Source organism: Rattus norvegicus, chromosome 3 (genome assembly GCF_021556685.1).
Source record: "Rattus norvegicus strain SHRSP/BbbUtx chromosome 3, alternate assembly SHRSP_T2T, whole genome shotgun sequence".
NCBI lineage: Eukaryota > Metazoa > Chordata > Mammalia > Rodentia > Muridae > Rattus > Rattus norvegicus.
Genome location: NC_141536.1, coordinates 101,937,109 through 101,962,023, shown reverse-complemented (window position 1 = coordinate 101,962,023; position 24,915 = coordinate 101,937,109). Strand labels below are relative to the sequence as shown.

The following is a 24,915-nucleotide window of genomic DNA, read 5'->3' as shown; positions in this document are numbered from 1 at the left end:
GGAACATAGAGAATTATAGATCCAAAAAAAAAAAAAAATTAGACTCAACTAATAAAACAGCATTACTGATTTATCTAAATTATAGTAAGACTTGCTAACAGTCTCATATGGAAGATGTTTCTAATTTATGTTTGTAGCTCACAGCTATACAATTTTCTAATCTATTAATCCTAATATATTCTACACATTTCATAAATTGACAACGGCAGTAACTTTACTGCTATATGGCAAAATAACAATGTAAATATTTAAAGGATATAGTTTTAAATGGAGATATATTGAGAAAAGAGAAATTAATTTTAAAAACTCCACTATGTAAAGTTGAGAAAATTTTACATGTCAGTAAACATATTTGTTGGTCTTTAAAATAAACCATAAATTCCATTTTTTCCTCTTCCCCTGTCTGTCTGTCTTTACTTTCTTTCTCTTTTAGTGACAGAGCACCAAGGGCTGGGCTCGGAACTCCCCACTCCCTTTGAGCAGATTGAATCAGAAATACTTAACCACAGCATCAAAATAACTCCTTGGCAGCTAGTACACTAGCTACACGAATGCAGATAGACTGCAAAGCGTTCCTAAGTGAATGGCTATCTTTAGTATTTAATAAATCTCCCAGGCAAAGCCTCTCACTACCACTACAATAAATAATAAACCATCATAAGTGCCTCACCCACACTTAAAGTTTTCTCAAATATGTTTAAAATGTTCTAACGTAGTCTTGAACACATTATTTTCAGTAGAGTTAACTTCACGTGTGTTAGCCTATTTTCTTCTGTGTATTAAATTATATGTAGGAATATATTTAAAAGATCAACTGAAGCGACAATATAAAGGTTAAATTAGTGAGACTTACAAAATCAGCATCTGAACTAGAGAAAAAGCTAGCAAGGGGACCGGTGAGATTACTGCCATCAATCTCCAAAACACACTTACTTTAAAAATATGGTATTTAATTATGAAATCGCCATTATTTTTTAGGTTTGCTGTTGGGGCTATATAGTAATCAAATTTAGAAAACTATAAATTATATTTAAATTTATTATTTACAAGCAATTAATTATAAAAAACAGCCAGGTGGCTTTCATTACATAAATTACTGCTAATGACAGGGACCTCATGCTGCTGCTGTATTTAGCATTTGCATGTGTCAAGTGCAGAACTACCCTCTTCAGGGTGGAACTGGAGCACAAAGGCAAGACACCCAAGTTCACACTACACCCCAACTAACTGTGTTCTTCCCAGAAATTCTGGAGGCTTCATCGTTTGCTACAGGAAACTTACACTGCAATAACATTTCGGTGTAGAAGCTTTACAACCAGGTACAGAACCGCTGAGCACTACTGTTTAACTGGACTGACACAGCGACTTAAAGTTCTGTCCCTATGGTTTAAATATTACCAGAAGCATCAATTTGCATCCAGAATCGTATGGGCTGGCTAATGTCTCACAAATGTACGGCTGTTGCTTTATTAAGGGGTGGTCAGCAAGGGAGGGTTACTCATTTGAAACTTTTATTTTCTACTTTTTAGCCGTCATGTACGTACAGACGCGTGCACACATGCACGCACACACACGCACACACACGCACACACACTGTTCTGAGAATGGCATTAAGGATGTTTTCTCCCCCCACAACTGTGCTAAGGAAGGAACCGACGGCGACTGTCTTTCCAAGGTTCTGTCTCCTCTGCAGCTCTTCCAGTCTGTGACAGACATGGGTGTCTTCTGAACAGAGATAAACCACAGGTTTGGTGATATAACAAGTAACTTTGCACTGTTCTTAAACAAATGCAACTCTTAAGGAAATGTAAAGTCCACATGAAAATAAAAGAGAATTTAAAATATTCAATGGGTGAGTGCCACCTGATTGCAAGCTCTGTCAAAACCCACCCCATCAACCAGAATGGCAAGGAAAAAATTGTTCTATGACAATGCTTTTTAAACTACAGCATGAATGAAATTCCTGAGTTAGATTCGGTATTTCTTCTCTAATACTCAAAGCATAGCTGTCTTACAAATATTTATGTAGCCCTCCCTCCCTCCCTCCCTCCCTCCCTCCTTCCCTCCCTCCCTCCCTCCCTCCCTCCTCAGGGTCAGCTATTCGGCCCTCTTCACCATAGAGAAAAGGATGAAGGGAGCGGGTAGGAGGGAATGTGTCTCCAGGTCTGCCAGTTCATCTTTGCTGGAAGAGCACGGAGAATGGATAGGGACATAGAATAAGAGTTAATAAGTAAAGGAAGAGAATAGGCTTATTAATAAGTACAGGATAGCTTTCTTCTCAGCTCCATTTTCAAAGTGCTAAACTTTGTCACCCCTGAAAATACACAAAAGACTGTGCCACAGGCATTTTGGTCATCATTAGAATGTGTTTCTAAAAGAAAACAATACTCATTCAAAGACTTAAAAAAAAAAACCAGACCATTTCTTTATAATACAGCAAGAAGATTAAAAGAAGTCTATCATCTGAGGGCATCAGTAGAGGTGAGCAGAAGGTGAGCAATTCAGGAGCTAAGAGCTTGGTGAACCAGGGTCTGACACTTACTGGGAAGCTCAACCTGCCATTGAGTGCATGCTGGACTTCACTCCCTCCGAGTGCACATGGGTAAGAACTACAGCAAGTCAAACTCAGTATTTCTCAAATGAATATGCAGCAGTTTTGAACACCAAAACCATGTCTTTCTAATCTCAACTGGAAAAACAGTTTCATCACTACAAACAGAACGCCCCTGAGCTGCATGTTGACAGCACCTGAGTTTTTCTGGAAGGATGCAAGGAACAACACAGGGATGCTCTGACCGCTCACACTCACAGGCTTTCTGCCCGAGCGCCCTGCTGTCTGGTTTACGATGCTGGAAGGAGTACAGCATAGAGCTCACAGCACCACATGCCAAGCAGGACACAAAAGGCTTTATTTACTTAGATGGCTGGGATTTCCAGAGACGGTCCAAACCATACCTAATAAATAGTTAAGATGATGAGGAAGCTAAAACCCTTCTTCTGCTTGGGAAACTACCATATTTGGGACATGTTGGCGGAAGAGGTCACCAGAAAACACACTGTATGGTTTTTATAGACACACATCTTATGGATGTCCTGAAGAAAAGCTTAGAGGCTAAAGAACAGAAGGCAGATCATTCTAGAAGCTCCTCATTTGCTGAGATATCAATGCCATAGATCCCGAATGTGCTGCTTTGATATGGTCAGGATCTGTGAGCATGCACTTGTCTCTAAGAATCATGTAAGCTATCTGCTTAGGGTCAACATATAAACGTGGCAAAGAGAGAAAAAAGCCAAATCTCTAGTCACAGATCTGTGTGGATTCCTTATAAAAAGTTGTACATAAAGATCCCAACCTTCTAACTTACCCACCTCAGGGGCAGGGCGCCTGCTGTCAAGGCATAATGCAATCCCAATTAGTGATGTCAGTCACATTCTAAAGAGAAACTACCCTTCCCACCTCCAAACACTGCCACTGCACAGTCTGGTTTAAGCAAAACCTGTAAAGACTTTGCTGATTCTCCATCCAAACAGCACAAAAATAACAAGATAAAATGATTTCAGACCACATGAAGGAAATCTGTCTACTGTCCCCTAAAGAATAAAAAACCAGTATCTAAATTGGAGCTAACCACTGAAATGTAGGGGGTGAGGGGACAATGAAATGAAAACTCTTACCTACAAATGGAAACGGATCAGAATTTGTTCAGGTCAGTTTCTTTGATACAGTTTTGTATCAGAGTTTTATATACTTCTGAAAACTGTATGTAGATGGCAACCACGGCCATCAATGCCAGCCTAGTGGCCGCAAATGGCAGCAGAGTGAAGAATAACTTGGACAAGTGGCTTCTTTTTTCTTTTAGTATCTCCTTTAAGCCAAAAGTAGTTAGTTGCAAAACAAATTTCAATTGAACGAAACCATAAACAAAAATTTAACTAAAAAGCTCTGTTCTGCTCATTTATAATGTGTTACCTGGAAAAAAAAGCAGAAGGTCTCTCTAGCCACCTAATCACCATATCAATGACACATGCCACAAGAGAGAAGCGCTAGTTTATTTGATTGATCATGGTAGATAAACTCCAAATAACAGAGAAATTAACAAATGCTTGACATTTGCTCAACATCCATTATTCTGACACTGCGTTCAGAATTTCAAAGCCTGGGAGTATGCTTAATCAACATTCATATTCCCTGGTGGGCTAGAGGCACCATATTGCACCCCGCCTTCATACTGATGAAAACTGCATATTGGCCATTTCCAAAATGTTCTGGGACTCCACACAGGGCCCCTTTCCTCTCTTGTTCCTGCTCTGCAGTTTTCTTTTAAACACTTCCAAGATAAAAGCATCTGCCAGTTTTTCTCTCTAGGGATGTATGCAAAATGAACTTAACAGTTTTAAGGCAGGAGTAACCCTCACATCTAAATTCATTCATAGGACAGAAAGGGCCTAGGAGGCCTCTCCAGGGACAAAACCCTGTAGAAATTCTCCCCACACACAACAGTGGGAGCTTTATAAAATCTACGTCCAGACAATTTCCAATTCAAATGCCCAACATAGCATGACCTTTGTCAGATCCCCGAGCCCAAGATGCACCCATGATTTTTTATTCTAACCAGCACAGACATCAGACAGGACACTGTGGCTAAGCGGGAGGCTCAATATTTGCATGCTCTTCTATTGTGAAAATGTAACAGTGACAGCAGGGTGTCAAATTCTTTTCCCTCTAGAACTTTAACTCCATAGGAGAGGCATGGCTGACAGATGACTCCCCAACATCTGTGTTATGTACGCAGCACAGCTGAGGAGCCCCAGCTCACTGACAGAACATCACGGAGATGACCCACACGTTTAAGAAACCGATGCCTTCTTCTTAGCCCGGCCCTCCCCGCCCCAAATGCAGAAATATCTATAATGCAAATTGTGTGGTTTTAAACAAAATACAAAAATGGCAATGCAGATGAACATAATGTATAGTCATTAAGCTGTTCACGTAGCAGCTCAACATATGTTGTATAAATGTTCTGTACCGAATAATTTATCACATCTGACATAGTGTACATCATATTGTTTTATTTAATGTACTTACTAACATTTCATAGATGGAGCATTGCTTCTGAAAGTGAAGAGAATGCACAGAAAATATTTACTTGCCTCCCAAGATTTATTTTGATTAGGCTTAGAGTTATACAACTAAGTATAACTCACAAAATTATAGGGTAAAGGTTTCCATAGCTAAAATGTAACACATGCACCTATAGCTATCTGTGCTATCTTTCATTTCATCGAAGACCAAGAACACTAGACTACATCCTAACTGCCTATTGAATATTTTCATATTTTTAAAAAAGGACTTAAATATCCTGACCCCAGAGTGGGAACTTAAGAAATAATCTTAGGAAATACTCCACAGAATATTAGCTACTAGACAGAATAACAGTGGCCAACAGGGACAAACCCACTTTGAAGTCATCTCCTCCAAGAGGGATCATTAAAACAAATGAGTACTGGCCCATATCTGAAAGTTAGCAAGAATTCACCCAAGGTATGAAGGGACACAATACAATCCTAGGTAATAAATAGAAGAGCTAGAAAACAAAATGAGAGCCAAACACATTTCCAAGGGAATTCGCAGTCTATGATGAAAAAGGAAGGAATGATAAGTTCTATGTGGACGTGTACACATGACTATAACAGGTAATGAAAACTGTAGCAAGTCTATTGTAATATCCAAAGACAGTAAAGGGGCATGGAGGAGGGTCAGACAGGAAAGGGAGCCAGAAAAGGAAAGCCAAAGGGAGGGGAGGGGAGAGGTGGGGAGGGGAGGGGAAGTGTGGGTAAGGGAGGGGAGGGGAGGGGAGAGATAGGAAGGTAGGTCTTCCAGGTGAAAGCCACAGAACAGAGGATGTAGCACATACTTCAATCCCAGTGCTCAGGAGACTGAAGGAGAAAGGATCACAAGTTCAAAGCAAAACCAGTGTACAAAGAAAGACTGTCTAAAAAAGTCAAACACAAAATTTAAAAAAAAAACTATATTTTTTTAAAGAGAGAAAAGGATGGAAAAGTTAATAAGGCGTCTCAAAAAACAATCATGGTGTTTCTTGGCTTTAATAATTTTTGAGCAAACTCCTAAAAAGATTATCCAATTAATTGCCATGGGAATGAATACTAGGGGGGAAATGTAGTGGATATCAGATAAACACGGACAAGAAAGTACCTTTTATAGGAAATGCAGTGGATATCAGATAAACACGAGCAAGAAAGTACCTTTTATAGGAATTGGGTTTTGCTGCTATTTATGACTGAGAAATCCCTTCCAAGGTATCCAGAAAAACAGCCCCGCCACAGTGATACAGCTAACATCCAAAGGGGCTCCGCCAAGTTCAGAAGCAGAGTGTAAGCTCTCAAGATCTCCACCTCTCTTACCAATGACAGGAGAGCTGGCAGTCACTGAGAAACTTCGTGTGGAGGGGAAAACCAGGGAGCCATATAATAACACCTGGCGAGTCGGGTGGCAGAGTGCCTTCTGATGAATTACAGGACACTGTAAAAATACACAAGGGGCTGCCACACTGGATCTTCAGAAGAGAAAGATAAAGCTATGAAGTCAAACAGAGTTCAACACAGAAACCCAGCAAGTTCCCAACTCCAGGCTGCACGTGGGAAAAGAACCTCGTCTAAGGTGTGACAGCAATGGCACCTGCAGAACACTGAGTTCAGAACAGAGTTAACCCTTGTGGCTTGCGGTCAGGTCGGAACACTTGGCCCACATACATGGCTGGGTACCAAGGTGAGCTCTTACATCTGCAGTCTCGAGAGCTGGGATGAAGGCGGAGAGGCTGTGCATTAACACGCACAGTAAGAGTTCACAGAGAGCACTGAAGAAAAGGGGTTGAGTGTTGCATGCGCTTGCGGGCTCCCCTATCAACACCATCACCCTGGCATTTTATTTCTAGACAAGAAATATATTTTACCTTTCTGAGATTATTTTCTGGTCACAAGCCAACCATTGTGAACCTTGCAGTGAATCGCTGAATGGAGCACTTTAAAGGGATAAACAATTATAAAAATAACTTTGTCACAAGCACATACATTTTACTTTATTTAGTGATGTAATAAGCTTAGGGGCATATATCAGGTCCAAAACGGTCTTGGTCATTAATTTAAGCAATAAATCACAGGTCTTGCCAACAATGACGGCAAACAGATGCTAACAAGGAAATGTATTATTTAATATTGCCATGTGTTATAAAAATGTAAGTGTGTTTAAGACATGTCTTAAATTTTTATACTAATATGCATTTAATACATTACTGTTTTGACACATGCGGGAGTCAGATTTATAGATCCCATTCCTTAGCTGCTGCTTCTGTGAACACCAGAGCACATTCTCCTGGTTTGTTTGTTTTTTTTTAAAGAGGGAAACCTTTAAAGTGCCCACTTGCAACAATATCAAATTGGTTGTCTTGCTGTTTTGTAGTAAATAATGTCAGCAATTGAAACTCATTAGATACTGAGTCTATACTTTGCCTAATCAAAAAAAACCATATTAAAATTATAATTTTAAAGAGGCATTACAATTAAGAAAGTAGAACACTAATTTTTTAAATTCATTTTGTGCTGTTTTATATGACAGCAAGCAAAAAATAAAGATAACAAGTTAACAAGTAATAATCGATATTCCATCACTGGGGAGGAACAAACGGAAAGAAACCTTATTTTTATATCTTTAGGTAACAACCCAAAGACCCATACAACAATGTCTCAAAGTACAATAGAACCGAAGGGTGAATCTCCCTACTCACAGATTTGACAACCCATGCCCCATCATGGCATGGCCTTTGTACTGTTTCCTTCCAAAGCCATAGGTTTACATTACATCCCTTTACTAGCAAGTTCCGACACAAAGAGCTTCTAAGGAGAGTTGAGGCTAAGAAATTAACCCAAATCTACAGTTTGCTTGCTTGCTTGCTTCCTTAAGAGCTTTTATACAAAAAAAAAAAAAAAAAAAAGGGCATTCTGATAAAAAGCAATTTTTTGTATGTGTGCATATTATTTTATCTGCACCCCTTTTGAATCTACTGCTAGCACCATCTTCCCCCTTTTATGTGCAGGGAAGAGTCCATGCTTTCGAACACTTGAGGAAGCAGTGCTTGGAGTATGGAAACTAAATTTTCTTCATTAAATCTACTCAAGCAGATATTAAAAATGCATTTAATATACTGGCGATGGTTGGTGGGCACCGCTGACCGTGACAGGCCAGTTACTGATGATGTGCCGTCAGATGGCCTTCTCAGCAGGAGCTTGGGTCTCAGGCTGCTGAAGGACAGCAATATCTTCCCCTGTGTGTAAGCTCTATTCATCTCCCAAGTATTTACTAAATCACAGGCCTCTGCACACACAGCCCACATTTCGGCGTATGCTAACAAATGATGGATGGCCTCGTCAATGTGTTATGTCCTGAAAGCATGGTTTCCTGCCATCCTGATCATCAAACCCCAGCCCTTCAGAGCTGATCAGTCCTGGGGAATAGATTTTGCAGGCTCGATTAAAAAAGGAGAAGTTCTTTCCATGTGAGCCTCTGACACTCTCTTCAACTATTTGTTGTTCCAAGCGATTATTCGAGCAGAATATTCAATAGGTGTTCAGATACTATAACACCAGAGCCTCTTCCTAGTATCTGATAGGCTATCATTTTATTTATGAAAAAGCAGACAAGGTATGTAGAGTTAAATAGTGAAATTTACGTTTTAAAAAAAATCTTCCTTTTAGGTACAGCAGGCAAAAAACATAAAAATATTTTATATTAGCACATCATGCTATATTATATTATAATGCAAGTCAACGTATTTCAAAGGAAATTCTGGCTATTCATACTAGCCCTTTAAAACAATAACTCGCATGAGTCCTCTTAATTACAATCTATATAAAGGCATGCACCACTTAAAATTCTTCTGACAGTTCTAAAGTTTGGTGATAAAGGTTCTACTTGTCAAAAGAAAAAAAAAAAAACCTCTTAAAAGAACATATATTTTCAGTTCCAACCTTATATATGTCAGCTATCTGTCCTATGAGCCATAGAACGTTTTTATTTTTAGCTATCTAGCTAGCTTATCTGTGAGAGACAATATCACACTCATACCTTTCACTCAGAAATAATCTATGCAAAACCAAAAGAACTTAACACAATTAAACAGAGAGCAGAGCTTTGAAGAACCAGGATGCTGTTTCACAGCCAGACGGTGTGCTATAAATAAATTTCTAGATAGGCTATTAATTTTTTTAATCTTTAAGAAGAAAATAACGGTGTGAGGGTCCCACTTAGCCAACGGTTAGGGGTGCTGAGAAGCTGCTCCCTACAGCGTGAGCCCTACCATGCCCTGCCATTCACCTCAACCTTAACCTTGAGATTAAGCTCACTTTTATTGTGCACAAAGGTCACCTATATTAGGTCAAAATTCAAAGTCCCTTGTCAGAAAAGGCTGATATATTCCAACCTCTCCTACTCCATGCGTCAAATTTTTCATGCTAAAGTCATACTGAGCAGACAGTTAATTCAGCAATTTACTGTGCCACTGTAATACAGTGCAGAATACAATTGTCTAAAAGGCTATCGCATGAATAAAATATTCTCCATGACGATGTGCCAAAACTACACTCACTCCATACCTCCACCAGATGAAATAAAGCTACCCAAAGTCTTAACACTTCAGAAGAGACAGGTGGCAAATAGGAGTCCCCAGACATAGAAGCTGGAGCATAATTATGGCTTACTTCTGAAGACTGGGCTGCAGGCAACGCTTTGTCAATGCCATTCAAGTTTTTAAATATATTGTTTTTGTAAAGGGACGAAGATCATTAAAGTGATTTTAACACTTTTATTTGAACCAGTTGAAATAAAGTAGATCTAACCCTGAGAGTTTCTCTTTTGACCTAAATACAGTGTTGTGGAATCTCTGTGATGTGAGTAGAAAAGAAAGAGGGGTGAGGTCTCGTCCAAGTCATTGTCACTGAACTGTGAAGCACAGAAATTAAAGGCTATCTTTGAAGGTAGCATTCTAGAACACAATGTATTAATAAAAGGAAAGACTTAAGGAGTAATAATTCTAGTCTCTTTATAAAGTCTATGTAACTCTGTATTTTCCATTAGTCTTCACATGATTGGTGCTAGTATGACAAATGGCTTTAAGCTCATTTAGAAATACATTCTTCAAAGCTGACTACTGCCTGTATTAAACACTAGAACCAAGTCCACATTCAGGTGATGATCAAGCCCAATATGTCCAGAGGACACTCTACCTAAACACGGTTTTTGGATTCTAGTTGTATCCTTATAAGTAAAACTCAGAATCCAAACTGGTATTTGATCAAATACACCAATTAACACACAAATCACCTTCCTATCAAATTGAGAAGGAAATGTTCCCTAGGTTCTCAAACTGTGGGTTGTGACCCCTTTGAGGTTTGCATATCAGATATCCTGCAGCACGTCAAATATTTATATTACAGTTTATCATAGTAGCAAAATTACAGTTATAAAGTAGCAACAAAATAATTTTATGGTTGGGGATCAGCACAACAAGAGGAACAGTATTAAAGGGTGACAGCATTAGAATAGAACCTCTGCACCAAGGAAAATGATCATAATGTTAAGAGCTGGGATTTTAAAGTATTTTCACATGTAATTATTTTATTGATGCCTTACATAGTGTTCATATAACATTATTGCTTGGGGGAAGAAAACAGAATATGATATCAGGATTTCACCACAATTAGGAGGAGGAGGAGGAGGAGGAAGGAAGGGAGGGAGGGAGGGAGGGAGGGAGGGAGGGGAAGGAGAAGGAAGAAGAGGAAGAAGGAAGGAGGAAGGAGGAAGGAGGGAGGAGGAGGGAGGTGGGAGAAGGGAGGAAGAAGGAAGAAGAGGAGGAGGAGGAAGAGGAGAAAGAGGAGGAAGAGAAAGAGGAAGGAGAGAACCAAGAGCTGATGTTAGGCAAAATCTTTTCACTCCTAATTTTCTAAGTCTAATTACAACTCTACTACAACTTGAAAAAGCACTGCGAGAAACATCCTCGAATAAACAATTATAACAATACCAAGACCTGTGGGAGCCAGGGTATCAAGATCTGTGTTTAATATGTTACATATTCTCATTTGATTCGGTAAGGATTTCATTTCATAAATAAAGGTATTTCATCAAGGGAGACAGGAACCCATCATAGCTTATCTGACAAGGAATTCAGGAACTCAGATCTGTATGTTTATTTTCAGGAATCAAGTTCTTCAAACCAACTTATTCAAATCTTTAAAATAAAAAATTCTCACAGCCTTCTTGGGTGTGTGGTATAAGGTTTGGGCCCATAATTTATAAAATTATATATAATTAACCAAGCAGGCAAAGCTAAGTAACCAACCAAGGTCTAGGCCAGGCTATAACTCTCCAAACTCAACAGCACACCCAGTTAGGTCACTCTGGTGGGACCGCCCCCTATGAATCCCATTTGTCACTCTACAATGTACAATCTGGCCTTGTAGACTTAAAAAAATTATATTTTTCAGCCTGTATGAGTCAAGTGGTGTACCTATACATATGTATGTGTTTGTGTGTCAAGGCCTGAGGTTGACAGTGGTGAAGTTTTCTGAATGGCAATGGACCTTATTTATTGAGGCAGGGTCTCCTAATTAGGTTATATCTACCCTAATGAACAGCTTACTAGGGATCTGCTAACCCCACCTTCTGAATGGTGGAATTATGGGTAGGCCACCATACCCAGCCAGCATTCACATGGGTTCTAGGGGACCTGGACGCCAGTATTTACATTTGCATAGCAAGCACATTCCCCACTACGCCCGCCTATCTCCTCAGCCTTCTCTAATGACTAATAATTATGATGTAAAAAAAAAAAAAAAAAGAAACATATCACTTGAGTCTCTACAAAACTGCACTAAGTTAATTTGTAACCAATTAAGAATTTCCCATTGTCTTTCCTAAAATGGCTAAGCAGGATATTCACTTCTTATGTTGAAATAACTAGTAATTAAAAGTATAACTACTAAGCTTAAAGTTTCTCTAGAAATAACTTCTGACCTGATAAGCCCTCAAGTATATAACACTGGTGGACCATTTCCAAATCCCTTAGTGTCAGGTCAATCAACTGTGAGACATACACAATACCTGCTGTTCCTGGGTACTGCGAAGATGCAACGTTAGAAATTCAGACACCACATAGAAAGAGGAAACCGCCTAATACAATAAGAACGAATAAAGGGCTGATGGAAGAACTTTGAGCACCTTTCCTAAAACAAGTCAATGAGAACAAAGCAGGGTAAGAAACATCTATAAAAGTCATGTTCTAATCTATGTAACATGTAATGCAAAAAGCCTTCATCTGTGGGATTTGGAGTTAAACAACTAACTGCCTTTGGGGGTGTTCAAGTTGGGGTTAAGGGGAGCCCAGGATTGCAGAATTTTCCAAATTCTGTGATATGAGACCCACAGCACAGACTGTTAGCTACCAGTGTGAGCTACGGGCCGTAGGGTCTGGAGAAGATACTCAAAATCAACTCTCAGGAGCCAAGAAGAGACAGTTCCAGCACTCACTGGCCATCAGCCAAACTCAGCCCACAGACTTACTCTGTTTGGCCAGGAAAATGTTGGCCCACATGGTGTTTTAAAAATTCGAGCAAACTGAAAACATTAAACACTCAGGATTTTTTTTTTCCTTTAAAAAAAGGGTTGGGAGGTGGGGGAGTAAGTTCTAGACTGGATGCCTGAGGAGGAGCCCTGACAGCAGTGCAAAGCAGCAGCTGCCCTGTCAGGGCTCAGAATCCTGCTTTTACTTTGCCACATCCAAACCAGGCCAGCTGCATTCACTCTCTTGTCACTGGTACCTGCTTGGGCATTGGTGTGGTGGGAGTCTGTTCTCCACTGAGGAGCAAGCACTTCCACAGTTATGCCACAGTCACGCAAACAGAGAAAGCAAGGAACACTACTTCTCTCCAGGTCTCTTCATTTAAGCATTCGTGAACTGGGTCAGTTCTAAATGTGACCTGAACCCAACACTAGTTCACTCTAGGCCACTAAATCCAAAATAACATAGCACTGTTTATGATCTGCACACATAGGAAACACACAGTGCAAAGAAAAAATCCCAAATGCAAATTTGGGATTAATGGTAGTTTTATCTTTATATGTCCATATATTATTAGTTGGCTGCAGAGAATATAGATCTAGGGAACTTTTACCTTCACCTACCAGAAAATAATACCTATGAGCTGTGTGTTCTGTGCAGGCTGATACATGCAGGCTATAAGAGTCTGTGGGTTCTTTAAATTTTATACAATGAAGTCTCTCATAGCCCCAGACCATTTACCATCTTAGCTAAATGAGGCTTGAAGTGCCAGTTAATATCAAATTTTATAGCTTTGCCTACCAATATTATCAGTGAAAACAAATAGTAGAATAATACACCTTAAACAAAAGATAGCAGCTTGACGAAATTGTAGCCAGAAACAAAAAGGACTGAAAACATTTCTTGCTGGTTTAATTTCTTGTGTGGTCGGAGGGAGGCTGATTAAATGCTGCTTTACCCTATCTACACATAAGACACAAGAGTTTTATTCCACCATGAGTCAGAGGTACTATGCTGCAAGTGGCAGGGTCTCAGGGAACTACAGCATGCCAACAAGAACAAATGTCAAACCAAGGTGTTTATCCTCCATCTCCGTAGACCTGGTTCCCACTACCTGAGACTGATTACAAATACACATGCTGAACTGTGACTCAAGCCTGCTATGTGCGCATCGAGTCTTTCATCCGGCACACAGATCTGAGGAAGCAGTGAGTGAGCTGGCTGATAAGTGAGCTTAACCAAATGCTCTCATCCCGCAGGTCTGGAGGCTCTGGATAGCCTACAAGATGCTAACTGAGAACTTGAGGATTTCAACAGCCTTAAATGATAACCCTGGTAAATGCCCAGGGTCTGCTTTATCGCCCATTTCCTCCAACAGAATAAACATAAGATTAGAGGTAGATTAGCTTACTCTTTCTTGTTCCACCAGCAAAGCCTAGGTCATAACAATGACAATTTAAAAAAAAATAAAAATAAATGTAAGTAAGTTAAAGGGGAAAGGACAGGGAGCAGCGGCAATGCACCAGGTATTTTAAGTCTGGTGCTTAGACATGACTTCTGCTCCCAGACAATCACAGAAAAAGACTAGGACCCAGCACTTAGTTGGGGAAAGACAATAGTTCAATATTTGATTGAACAATGGCATGAAAAGACATGAATCTACTTTACTTTCTCTCTACATGAATTTCATTGTTTGAAAATATTTACTCCTATGTTCTTAAATTTAGGGAGCTAAGTTGAATAGTTTTAAACATATTTAGCAGCTGAACTACTACATTTTTAACACTTAAAAGAGTTTCTGAGACATTTCTACTCTGCTTGGAAATGAGAATTGTGGAATCCTACTGTTGAACCCCCAAATGAATCAGGTTACAGTCTGAACAAGACAGGAGGTTGAAAACATGCATTTTCTGTTTGGAGGCATCAGTGAACAGAAAGACCACACCTCCACCAAGTGACACACTGGAAAGTGAGGGAAACCATGTTGGGGCCCCTCGACATGATCTGGATTCTAAGGGACTGTTAGCGATGAGCCTCCTGAGAACAGAGGCATAGAAAGAGAGGAAGAATGGAGTCGGTATTAGCCTCACAGTGTGATCAGGAAAGGGTGGCTCTGTGATCAACATACACCCAGCTTGGTTGCTGTGTCCCCACAAACCAGCTCACTATATAATAACCATCTCGAATGCATGGGGAACAAACAGATCACTCTCTTCTGGTGTCAAGATCCCCACAGTCTTACACGCAGCTATCTCTTTCCCTATTCTCCTTCAGTTAGGGTTTCATATCGGCCACAGTGTGCTCTATAAAACAGCCCAAGGTGTCGGCAATTTATCAGTAGAAAAGAGACAGTTTCCATCAAATGATTGATAGTACTTACCTTCACTAACACAATTAAAACAACAACATCAAAAACTAGTGTTTACCCCACCCCTGTAACTGTCATGACTTTTATTATGAAGGTCACTTTTCAGACTTAACTGTAACATATTACTTACATATTGTTCTGTCGTTAAAGAAAATTTAACCAATATGGCAAAGGGTATAATAAAAAAAAAAGTAAATTCACCCCATATTTATTTAAAGTCAAATAATAGAATATTATTGTGCCATACTTCCACCAATCTTTTTTTCCTAAGAAAATATGTAATTCTCCTTTGCCATTCTCATACGGGTTACTGCTGAGAAAGCTGAGATAGGATGCCTAAACACTGGCTTAACATGAATTTAGTATTCTAGTAATGTAAACATCCTCCCCACAAAACTATTAAGAAAAACAATCAACCTGTGGCTGCTTCTCAGAATGAGGCAAAGGGTTTTCCTGAATATTCCTTTACTGAGAAGCCACGCTCATCTCATCTCGGCAGTGTTACAAATACAGAAAAGTGTAAATATCTCACGAAAGCTCAACCTTACTTTAGAAAGCAGAGAGGCCATACAGAAGCAAAGTGACCTCTCAGAAAAACAGAGACCCAACCTACAAAATGACAACAAAACCAGAACCTTGAAATCTTACAGAATTTAAAAAAAAAATCACTTTACAAGATTATTCCCAAGTACACACCAAACAATCACATTAACTTAGCCAGCCCATGCTGACCTGCAGACCTAGATAGTACATGACTTAATGCTACTTCCTCACTCTTGCCAATTAATTGTTATCCTTTGGCAAAGCCATAAACAACATTTCAGGTTCAATAAAAGCTTTTTTCTCCCTTTATGAGCCACTGTCACCTGTTATTTGGAAGTCAGGCTCACCACAACATTATCAGAGTGTAAAAAACCAACCACAAATTAACCACCACTCAACTCAATTTCAAGAAACAAAGCCAACAGAAATACTATTTCAGTTATGTAAACCAGCCCTAAGAGCATTAATAATACATTGTTATACTTCACTGAAATTCTTAAAAATTAGTGAGTCAAAGCCAAAAAGTTGTTCAGTGTCATAAATCAACTAGGGAACACTGAAATATCAAAGGCAAGTTTCTGATATTTGCTGAAATATCAGATAATCAAATCGTATTTATCCAGCATCACATCATCAACTGGTCCATGTGAATATTTCTACTTCCTGCTAACCTACTGCCTTTTGTCTCAAGACAATATTGTGTACATATGTTTGGAAACGATACTCCTCAGAGATTTCACCTACTGTAGACAAATGAGTACATTCTAAGAGCAACCCCACTCACGGTCCTTACAGTCTTGTCAGCTCTGCACTAGACCACGAGTTTCACCTGCTCTGTGTTAATGCTCATCATAACCTTAAGGAATTTAACAGGGAGCACCAAGGAAATAAGATTTAGGAGACAGACTCCATGAGTTTGAATCCTACTTCCTCTACGTCTGAGCTTGGAGATTTGTCTCCTCCTCTTACAGTGTGGGGGCACTGACCTACACTAACATGTAGTTTCCTAAGGACAAATGGTTGCAAAAAGCAAGCAAGAACAGAAAACAGGACTCCCTGTGAGAAGACGTGACAAAATAAAATACATCCTGTGTGGCCAACAGGGGCTAATCCAAAGTCAACAGTGGCCCATGGCTGCCCCAGATTAAACCTGAACACTTCCAAAAAACACAAATTAAGTGATATTTTTGTACACGTCCGTAACTAACCATACTGGACCCCTAAGTCCACCGAGGACCAGTAAATTCAACATAGGCAGAAGCATAGCAGAGGCATCCTTCACTCCAGTATTCTAGTTAAAGACAGAGGAAGATCACAAGAAGACGGCTGAGTACATTTTTTAAACAGCGGGAACCTAGTAACAGGTTTTAACTACTAATTTTGAGATTTTATGTGGAGCAGGAAATGAAGCTATGTTTTTAAATGAATGGTTGCCCACGTTACTATCTAAGGATGGGAAAATAGTAGGAGATGTTGGGACCAACACAGAAAAACCATACCTACAAATCTGGAAGGCACAGTTAGAAAACCCAGAGCCCAGTGCCCGAGGGTAGAGATTTAGCAAGGGGGTATACAGATACTTGTTGACAACCATGAACTCAAACGTTTGATGTTTAACTCAACTACACAGCAACCGAATAGTCAACACGTGATTTAAAAAAAAAAAAAGGAAAAAGAAAAACAGAAACACGTGCCGGAGGGCTTAGTTTACTAGTAAAAGAATCTCCAACAAATGTGTATTTTCCTTTAAATAGTACTTGAGGATAAGTGTGATAGCACTCACCTCTAATCCCAGCACTGACATATATGTCTGTGAACTAGTACTCCTGGACCAGGATTATATAGTAAGATCACATCTCAAGATACATAGATAAATAGGTAGATGATAGATAGATAGACAGACAGACAGACAGACAGACAGAAGATAGATGGATGGATGAATGGATAGATGGATAGATAGATAGATAGATACATAGATAGAATGAACCTATTCAAGAAATCTTTCAATTTCTAAAATTCTATAATTCTACTATATAGAGATATTAGTTATGTTTTAATCTGTTTTCTTGGTACTATAGGCTACTCTAATTAATTATAACACACCTTGTTTTTTGTTTTATCCAAATTGTGTCACAAATGGAGTAAACACATAGTGAATTATTGTAGATCAAATGTTCTAAGATAAAGTGGTAAAAAGTTCTGCGCACACCAATGAACAGCATGGCCTTACTATAGGGTTGTTTCCCATAAAATTACAATAGTAGACAATACTGGTCTGATGAATACTCCAGTAAAACCTGAACCACTATTAGGTAAATATAACTACTGAGTTTTGTGAAAGACCCACTGATGGGACACTCAACTCCCTGGGAAAACAGTAAAGATGTGATGAGAAACAAGTTGCCTGTATGTCATCTCTCAAAGGCATTCAATAAAGGAGTAATAGGAACCTTACCCTAGAGACACTCGGCAGCCATAACCACACCGAAGCGAATGAAGTTACATCTAACAAGAAGACATGTGACATCATATGCCACTGACTCCATGCTAAGAAGGCCATGCCATTTCTGGGGTGCTGTTGTCGAAATTTTCTACCCTAAATCTATTAGAAGAAACAAAAAGCATACAGAGGGAGAGACTCTTTGGAAACAACTGATCAATACTCTTCCCAGACATATCAAAATCATAAAAGACAAACAGGAAATATCACATACTGGAGAACTCCTAGACTGTGATGCTAGAACAGGACAAGTGTGTGTTGGGGGGAGGTAGGGGGTGGAGAACTGTGAAGCTCAACAAAGATCTGCAAAGAAACTGACTATAATATGTTAAAACTAATTTTGAATTCTGACTATTGGTCCAACAGTCATACAAAATGTTAACATTCAATGGGAAAGGGCAAAAGATTCTCTGGAATCTCCTACAAGTTCTCTGTAAGTTCACTTATTTACAGATACATATAATGTAAACAATAGACTGTTTGTGCAGGAATGCATATAACACAATCTTAGAAGGAACAGTTGATTGGACTGGAAGTGTCTTCCTGAATTAGAATCCCAGGAAATGAAGTATAAAACTCGGACAATAAATACAGCCCTGACACTAGTTAGGTACTTGACTCACACAGGACACCGATCTGCTAAAGGCAGAAAGATCTGCTACGACTAAATGGCACAGAATAAACAACGGAATGAATGAGGGTGGATTCCAAAGTAGAAAGAATTAAAGCTTGCAAAGCTCTACCTCTTCGCATTAAGTGAAGATTCTGTTTTTTCTTACACAACGCTGGGAACTGCACCCAGAGCCTGTCTGCATGTGCTGGGGAAGGATGACTGAGCTCTATCCCTCAGGTTAAGGAGAGAATTCTACGGACAGTTAAAAAGAAGTGCCCAAATTTGATAAAGTGGCTTGAAATGACATAATTTTGCAATTTCAGCAAAAACAAAGCCCTGGGAAGTAAGGTTTCCCTCAGGAGGCATGGAATAAAAATAAAATTAATGCTGGGGAAAACGTACAGGCAGGTCTCTAAGCAGATATCAAAATGAACTGCAACTGGGAATACTCCACAGTAAAGCTGGGCATGGTAGCCTTTAGTCCCAGCACCCCAGAGGTTAAGGTATGCCAATCTGAGTTCAAGGCCACCTAAGTCTACAAGGTGAGTTAATTCCAGGACAGCCAGGGCTGCACAGAGAAACTTTGTCTCAAAACAAAACAAAACAAACAAAAAGAATTTAAAGATGAGCCAGGAGTGGTGGCACCCAAGCTTTTAATCCTAGCCTGGTCTAAAGTGAGAGCTTAAAGGATAAAACAAAAGGAGCCAGGTGTGGTGGTGCACACCTTTAATCCCTGCACTTGGGAAGCAGATCTCCAAGAGGTCAAGGCCATGGTCTATATCATGACTTTTAGTTAGGACAGCCAAGATTATACAGAAAGACTCTATCTCAAAAATCTAAAATACAAAGACAAAGGAAAAAAAGAAGCACAAATTGAAATTTAAGGGAGTTAGAAATCAGAATACTTAAAAGCAAACTAGAAAACGCCTAAAACAAAAAAGACATTAAAAAAAAAAAACAACACCTTTAACATGAGTACATCCGACAAATAATAATTTCATAAAAACAAGTACTCCCACAGAATGGAGCCATTATAGAACACTAAATGGCTCCATGGATGCAACAGGAAAATTAAATAAAAACTATTGACACAACTTAGAACTTATTGTAATTGTAAAAACACTAGGTGCAGTGATAGCCCAAAGACATACTACTGTTCTTGCTTGGATGAAGACCTCGATTTTGATCCTGAGAAATGCAAAGAGAAAAGAAGCTAATATAAACTCGAATTACCAGAAGTCATTATTACTTCAACACAGTAAAGATTAAATAATGACTGCTCAATGCTGGCAAAAGTTCTCAAAAATAAATATGCTTTGATCTGAAACAGTCAGTGGTTGGATTCAAGTGCAAACAGTGGCCTCCTGGAGTCCCCAAGTCCCTCTCAGGCGTCTACAAGGTCAAAGCTATCTTTAAAAAAAAAAAAAAAAAATATATATATATATATATATATATATATATATATATGTGTGTGTGTGTGTATATATATATATATATATATAAAATACTATTTCCCTTTCTATTCTATTGATATTTGTGCCTATAATATGCTACAGTACATAAACTTCCAACTCTTTTTCAATGTGTTTTTCATAGAAATAAAATTCTATTACTTTCCCCTCCCGTGCCCTTCCAACTACCCTCTCTTGAGTCTCTCCAAAAACCCAACCCTCACTCAAGTTGATAGGTTTATTAACTTACACCTAACAACAAATTGAGGCCAGGGTACTATAGCCGTATCCAAACTCATGTCCACTCAGCTTAAAAATAAAATGGCTATTTCATTTCAGAATATTCACTAACTGGGTGATATTAAACCACATCCTCTTAAAATTCTGTATGCTGAATTTAGAAATCAATAGGAGGACCACTTAGTGAGATATAATAGTATCCGTGGAGGAAGTCACCTGACTGAGAGCTGAGCTAGCCATTTTTCCCCCAGGGAATACAATTCTTACTTGAATAAACAATGAATGAAATATGATTATTCAGATTTGGGTATCTGGCAGACGTTTTTCTCAGATACAAATGACGTGAGCCTGTCATTTCAAGGAAAACAACTAATAGCATGTGTTACCAATGGAAAAATTTGAGCTTTCAAGGGAAAATTCAAATATTAGAAAGCTCATATCCATCACTATAGCTTGACAGCTTCAAATCTTACAGACCTCTAACGAGATCACTGGTGAGATTAGCAAACATGGTTTTTTGTTTTGTTTTTTTTTCATACAGTAGAATGAAAGGTGACAACATTTTGAAGGTTTGTATGGTTCGAATCAATACTGCATAGGTAAAAGACCCATGAAAGTTCAAAAAAGCCCGCTGGGTTACAATGCAAGAAGGTGACAAATGTTTGATGAGTTTCTTATCCCACATTATAGTCAGCCTTCAAGGAACTAGCATTTGTTAGGTTTTGTGTAATAAAAACACCATAGTTTTTTTTTTTTTTTTTTTTTTGGAATCCACAGTTATCTAAAAAGCCTATTAAGTTTCTCTTTTTGTTTGCAACTACATATGAGGCTAGAGTTTCTTTCTATTTTTTTTCTTTTTCTGTGGCAATGTATACTTGTGTATGACCACATGCCTGTGGGTATACTCATGCATGCATGTACATTTGGTGGCACATCTGATATCTTCTCCTAGGGCTCTCAATATTTTAAGACAGGGCCTCTCATGACCTCTTCACTGCTAGGGCTTCCATTGCAACTCTCCTCCATATGACAGGGTCAGGTGTGTCATAGCAATAGCCCATGTTAGATTGCTTTCTATTGCTACTATAAAACACTGGGACCAAACAGGCAACTAGGGGAGGAAAGGGTTTATTTCAGCTTATAGTTACAGACCATCACAAAGATAGGAACCTACAAACAGGAACTAAAGCAGAGACCATGGAGGGACAATGCATACTGGCTTGTTTCTCCATGGTTTGCTCAATCTGTTTTCTTACTCATTGCAAGACCACCTAGGGGTGGGCTGGATCCTCTCATATCAACCACCAATCAAGGAAAAAATACCTCATGGAGAGAGACAGGAGAGAGGCTCAGAGGGCCAGGAAAGTGAATGGAAATCTATAGCTACCCTGGGGGTTGGGGGTGAGGGTCAGGAGGAGGTTGGGGGATCTCAAGGAAGTCCCAGAGACATGGGATGGAGGAGGCTCCCAGAAGTCAACACAGGTGACCCTAGCTGAGATGCTTAACAGTGGAGACATGGACCTGAAGAGGCTGCCTCCTACAGGATCCAAATTCAGGTCCTCATAATCTGCATAGCAAAGCACTTTCCTCAGTGAGCCATTTTTCCAGTCCTTCCTCTTATCCTTTTATCAGCAACCCATAACAACCAGTTAAATATAAAAACAGATGCAGCTTCTTGTTTCTAGGGCAGATCTTAAAGAAATTTGCAAAAGTATACAACCATGTCTCAACCTTTTTTAGAATTATGGCTATTATACATAAAATGTCAACAAATAATAAACTTACTGTTATTCAAAACAAATTTAGTAACATTTTATTTAATTTCTCAGCTTTAATTTAAATTTTAGTAAATACTTAAGGATGTAACCATACATATAACCATACAAAGGAGATATATATATATATATACACACACACATATATACACACATATAGTGGGCTGGTGAAATGGTTTAGTGGATCAAAGCACTTGCCACCAAGTCTAACTACGTGAGTTCCATTGCCGGACCCTTCTGATGGCAGGAGAGAAACAATTCCAAGTTGTCTTCTGACCTCCACACACACCTTGACACATGTGGATCCAAATACACACATATACAATAATGTTCCTTTGAAAGTAGTAATATGTGTACACAATGACAGCTAAGGGTCAAAAAAAGCTCCCAAACTCCCCAGAAATGTATACATATATGATATAATACCTTCTATATAAAATACATGTGATATATGCATTCATCTTATCCTTTTTCCCCTGGAAGACCAGTCACCACTCATTTCACTGTTCATGGACAGAACTCAAAAACCACTAATGATAGTAATTAAATTCTAACTCGTCAACTGTGTTCTTGAACAGCAACTACTATAAAACCTCTTGCTGTAAGGGTATATAGTACCACCCTTAAGTGCGAACAATATTGGGAGGAAAACTTTTCTCTTTAGAATCTAGGAAAATTGGTCTACCAACTATCAGGTCCTAAGATATGCTTCAGTTTGCATTGGTACCTATTGTCCAATAACTTGTCTTTCCCAATGAAATATCTCTGCTGATACTTGGTCAAAGACTATGCATTACTGATAGGAAAGCTCTCTATTAGGGGTAATTCCTCAATGTCATAATACATTTGAATAAGAAAAAAATATGTACAAAATGTCCTGTGTTATTTAACATATTAATTATGATAACTTAGTTGTCTTGAACAGGTTCTTCAAGTAATGCTTGGATCTCAGTTTTCACATCTTCGAAATGGAAAATCTATGTTATATAATCTCTAAAAGACCTTTCCTAGCAGGTGGGGAAATTCTAAAATACCACAGCAAAATGAAAACCTTCAGACCTTGAGATCCAAATGGCCAGACTCAAGAATGTGACTAACGAACGTCCTCGACTCTATTAAGAATCTTTTCATTGCATAGTCAGCCAAGACAAGGTCCCCTTGCTTGTCACCAGTGGCAACCCTAAAGGGTCCTGTTCATTCTAGATCTAGGTGTCTATGCCAAGCTGGCAGCAAGCCAGTGCGATGAACCACCAATTCAGGTTTTTACTTTGCAGAGATCCCATTGCCCATTAGCCATTGCTAATACCTGTGGATTAACCACTGGTCATCTATAAAGCACCTACTATGTGTACACCCCCATGCCTGCAATACATATCATGTTTTCAATAAACATCTGTTGACTTGGATTCAACCCCAAGGCTCCAGAGGCTCCTGGGGCCTCAGCCATTAACTGTTCTGTATGGTAGGCAGGTGAAAGGTAGAGAGCATTCACATGATCTTCGTCCTAACCCGTTACTATGTTCCTCCCATTTGTGTGTGACACGTGGCTTCTATGTCTGCCAGGGTGGCGGGAACTGCGCTGAAGGTAAATGCTGTGAGAGGGGAGATGGGGACTTACCTGGGGAACCTCTGCTTCAGCTTCCTCAGGCTCTGCCTAGTGGGCGGTACAGACACTAGGCACTGGGCTATCTCCTCATACTGGGCTTTGGTTAGTATCATATTGGGCCCAAGGAAAAATCACCTTTGGGCTCGTGCAGGCTTAGTGCCTAGAAGCTAGGGAAGGGCAGACTGCGGCACGACCCCGGGCCCTCCTCTTCCTTAGCTATTCCCTAAGCCCCCAAAGCACACCCCTCTAGCTGCACCGCGGGGCGGAGACAAGCCGCGTCCCAGGCTTCACCTCTGTGGGAGAGGCGGGCTGTAGAACTGTTTGCGCCCGCAGAGTGTACTGAGCAGCCGCAGTAAAATGGGCCGAAGGCAACTACCCGCCATCTTAGGTAAGGGCAAAGCAACCAGGAAGTGGCGGCTGAGGACCGAATTCTATTTGTGTCTTTAGGGGCAGGTGTCCCCAACTTCACCTCCCTGAGATTGGAACACAGACGCCCATTGAAACCTCTCTGCCAGCTTCGAGAAACGTAGACGGCCCGTCTCACAGTTCACGGGCCGGGTCTCACGGGTGCTCCTCCAGCCTTGAGCTGGAAACCCGGAAGTGCTGTCTGGGCGCGGGATTTGAATGCGTTTTTTTTTTTTCAGACACGCCCAGTTCTGCGGCTCTGAGCAGACAGCCTGCAAAGAAGCAAGGTGAGCAGAAGATCAGCAGTGGAAAGATCTCTGCGAGCCAGCAGTTTGGCCAGTGATTGGAAAGTCCTTCAGCCTCTCTCATGGAAAGCAATGCTGTTTTGTTTGTTTATGTTTTGTTTTTTTGAGAACTTAAGATCTGCATCTTAAAATAACTGGCAGTAGAATGTTAATTTCACCCCCTTATATTCCTGGCCCCCCAAATAGTGAGTGCACAATAATGTGTAGAAACATGAACTTCTGGGTTAATACATTAGAACATCAGACCCTCTAATTTTTTTTAACCTTTGTTTCTAAGATGGGCATATGGTGTGTGTGTTCTCTTCAAATTTAAACGTTTTGAGCAAATGGAAGAAAATCTGCTTAGGATTTAGCGCACTTTAACGGTTTACTGCTTTCATTTGGTGTAAAGTGTAAGTTGGAAGATTGACCTAGATAAGACCCCATTGATAAATTTCTTAATCCATCAAAGTCCTAATTATTTTACCTATAAAACTTTGTAAT

General features: G+C 39.6%; 1 protein-coding gene across 5 annotated transcripts in view; it reads right to left on the bottom strand.

Annotated features, from left to right (window-relative positions):
* Positions 1-24,041, bottom strand: part of Cdin1 (CDAN1 interacting nuclease 1) — a 205,067-nt gene extending 181,026 nt beyond the window's left edge. For 3 of the 5 annotated variants that reach the window (XM_087653840.1, XM_087653842.1, XM_087653841.1), the window contains exon 1: positions 23,735-24,026. In XM_087653840.1, the coding sequence (XP_087509966.1) occupies positions 23,735-23,835 (101 nt within the window). In that variant the 5' untranslated portion in view covers positions 23,836-24,026. 5 annotated transcript variants of the gene reach the window in all.
* Between the last annotated feature and the right edge of the window lie 874 nt (positions 24,042-24,915).